The sequence below is a fragment of the Papaver somniferum genome, unplaced genomic scaffold (genome assembly GCF_003573695.1).
Source record: "Papaver somniferum cultivar HN1 unplaced genomic scaffold, ASM357369v1 unplaced-scaffold_1959, whole genome shotgun sequence".
NCBI lineage: Eukaryota > Viridiplantae > Streptophyta > Magnoliopsida > Ranunculales > Papaveraceae > Papaver > Papaver somniferum.
The window spans coordinates 1-1,542 of NW_020629474.1; the positions used below are offsets into that span (position 1 = coordinate 1).

The 1,542-nt window shown below is 39.1% G+C and overlaps 1 protein-coding gene across 1 annotated transcript; it reads left to right on the forward strand.

Moving 5' to 3' along the window:
• Positions 1–874: 874 nt before the first annotated feature.
• On the forward strand, positions 875–1,493 carry LOC113339198 (mRNA-capping enzyme-like; the record flags this gene model as incomplete). The annotated part of the gene is made up of 1 exon (XM_026584515.1): positions 875–1,493. A coding segment is annotated over exon 1 (619 nt), but the record flags the coding sequence as incomplete, so codon positions are not given.
• Positions 1,494–1,542: the final 49 nt, after the last annotated feature.

Genomic DNA, 1,542 nt, shown 5'->3' on the forward strand with positions numbered 1-1,542 from the left:
TGTTTATTCATGCTTAAGATACGTTGCTAAGTCCTAACTGCTGCTGGGACAGTAGTAAAATACAACCAAATGGAAGCAAAAGGCAACAATGTCAATGATGATATAAAAAGAGAACCATGCTTAGTTTTAAACTTAACCAAGGAATGTCTCAGCCCTGCACACCAGAACGGGAAGGAATACACACATATTGGGGTCTTTATTATCATCAGCCTCACATGGATATTTCAGATCTCCTAAATAGAATGACAATTAAGGAGGGTTAATTGACTTCAGCCCGTGCAAAGCACGGGCGACACACTAGTAAAACCTAATAACCGACACTAAAAATAAATAAAAATTAGGAAAAATAATAATAATTAAATATTATCTCGAGATGCAAAAACATCTAAGATGGAATATCTAAGGGCTAAAAGGTGTACAGTTATAGAAGCTGTCACGAGGGTGACCTCGTAGCATGACTCTAAACTACCAGGAAGACTAAATTTAGGAGAATACCTGTGGACGCTGGTTTAACAGCGTATGGCGCAAAAATTCCTGCTCCGCGTTCTTTATTTCCCGGAATGGTTCGTGCCCACATACCAAGTCCGTGAATCCAACTCTATAACAACTTCCACCAGGTGGTTTAGGGTTTGGTGCAACCGTGCAAGAGATGAAAAATAGTTAGTTTTACGAGTTTCTATGGATTCTACTGATTTTTAATGTGTGTTTCCTTAAACTGTATTGATTGTTTCCTTCTAAAAACCGCCTTCCTTGCCCTATAAATAGTTCTCTCAAGTGCCCATAGCCTTCTACCTCCCTCTCTCCCTTTGTCTCAAAAAAATCTTTACTGTAACCCTAACGCTATTTTTGTACTCACGGAAACAACAACACAAAGATGGCTCAGGTATGGAAAAGAAAATCCCAACAAAAGTTCGTCGTTGAAAAACAACCAAATACTATACCAAGATGTTCCGACGAAACCAAGATTTCAGACAAAAGCAAGATTCTTCCTCATGGTTGGATTGATTGTCAAGCAGTTGGTGACCTAATTGATAATTACATAATCCCATCCAAACTTCCTCTCGGAGAATCCTTGCACAAATTCATCCAACCAAGTAAACCTTATTCATCAAGGCAAGTAATCGAGCAACAAAGACTACTAAACAGAGAATTAGGTCTGGTTATCGATTTGATGAACAAAGGAGAAGAATCCCACAACAATTCGTCTTTGGAATGGAAAGAGTTTGGTGTAAGGTATGTCAAGATTCCATGTAATGGAGTACCTGATAATAAGTCCGTCAATGATTTCGTGTACCAGGTGATGCAATTCAATTACAAGTTCAATTACGATGAGACGCAGCCCAAGAAGTGTGTTCTTGTGCATTCTGCTGATGGGTATAGCCGTACTGGTTATATGATTGTGCATTATCTTATACGGTCGCATTTGATGACTGTCACCGAGGCAATGCAATTGTTTCATGATGCACGGCCTCCAGGAATTTATAAAAAGGACTGTATTGATGCATTGTACAAGTTCTATCATGAAGCGAAACCGGAAGGTTT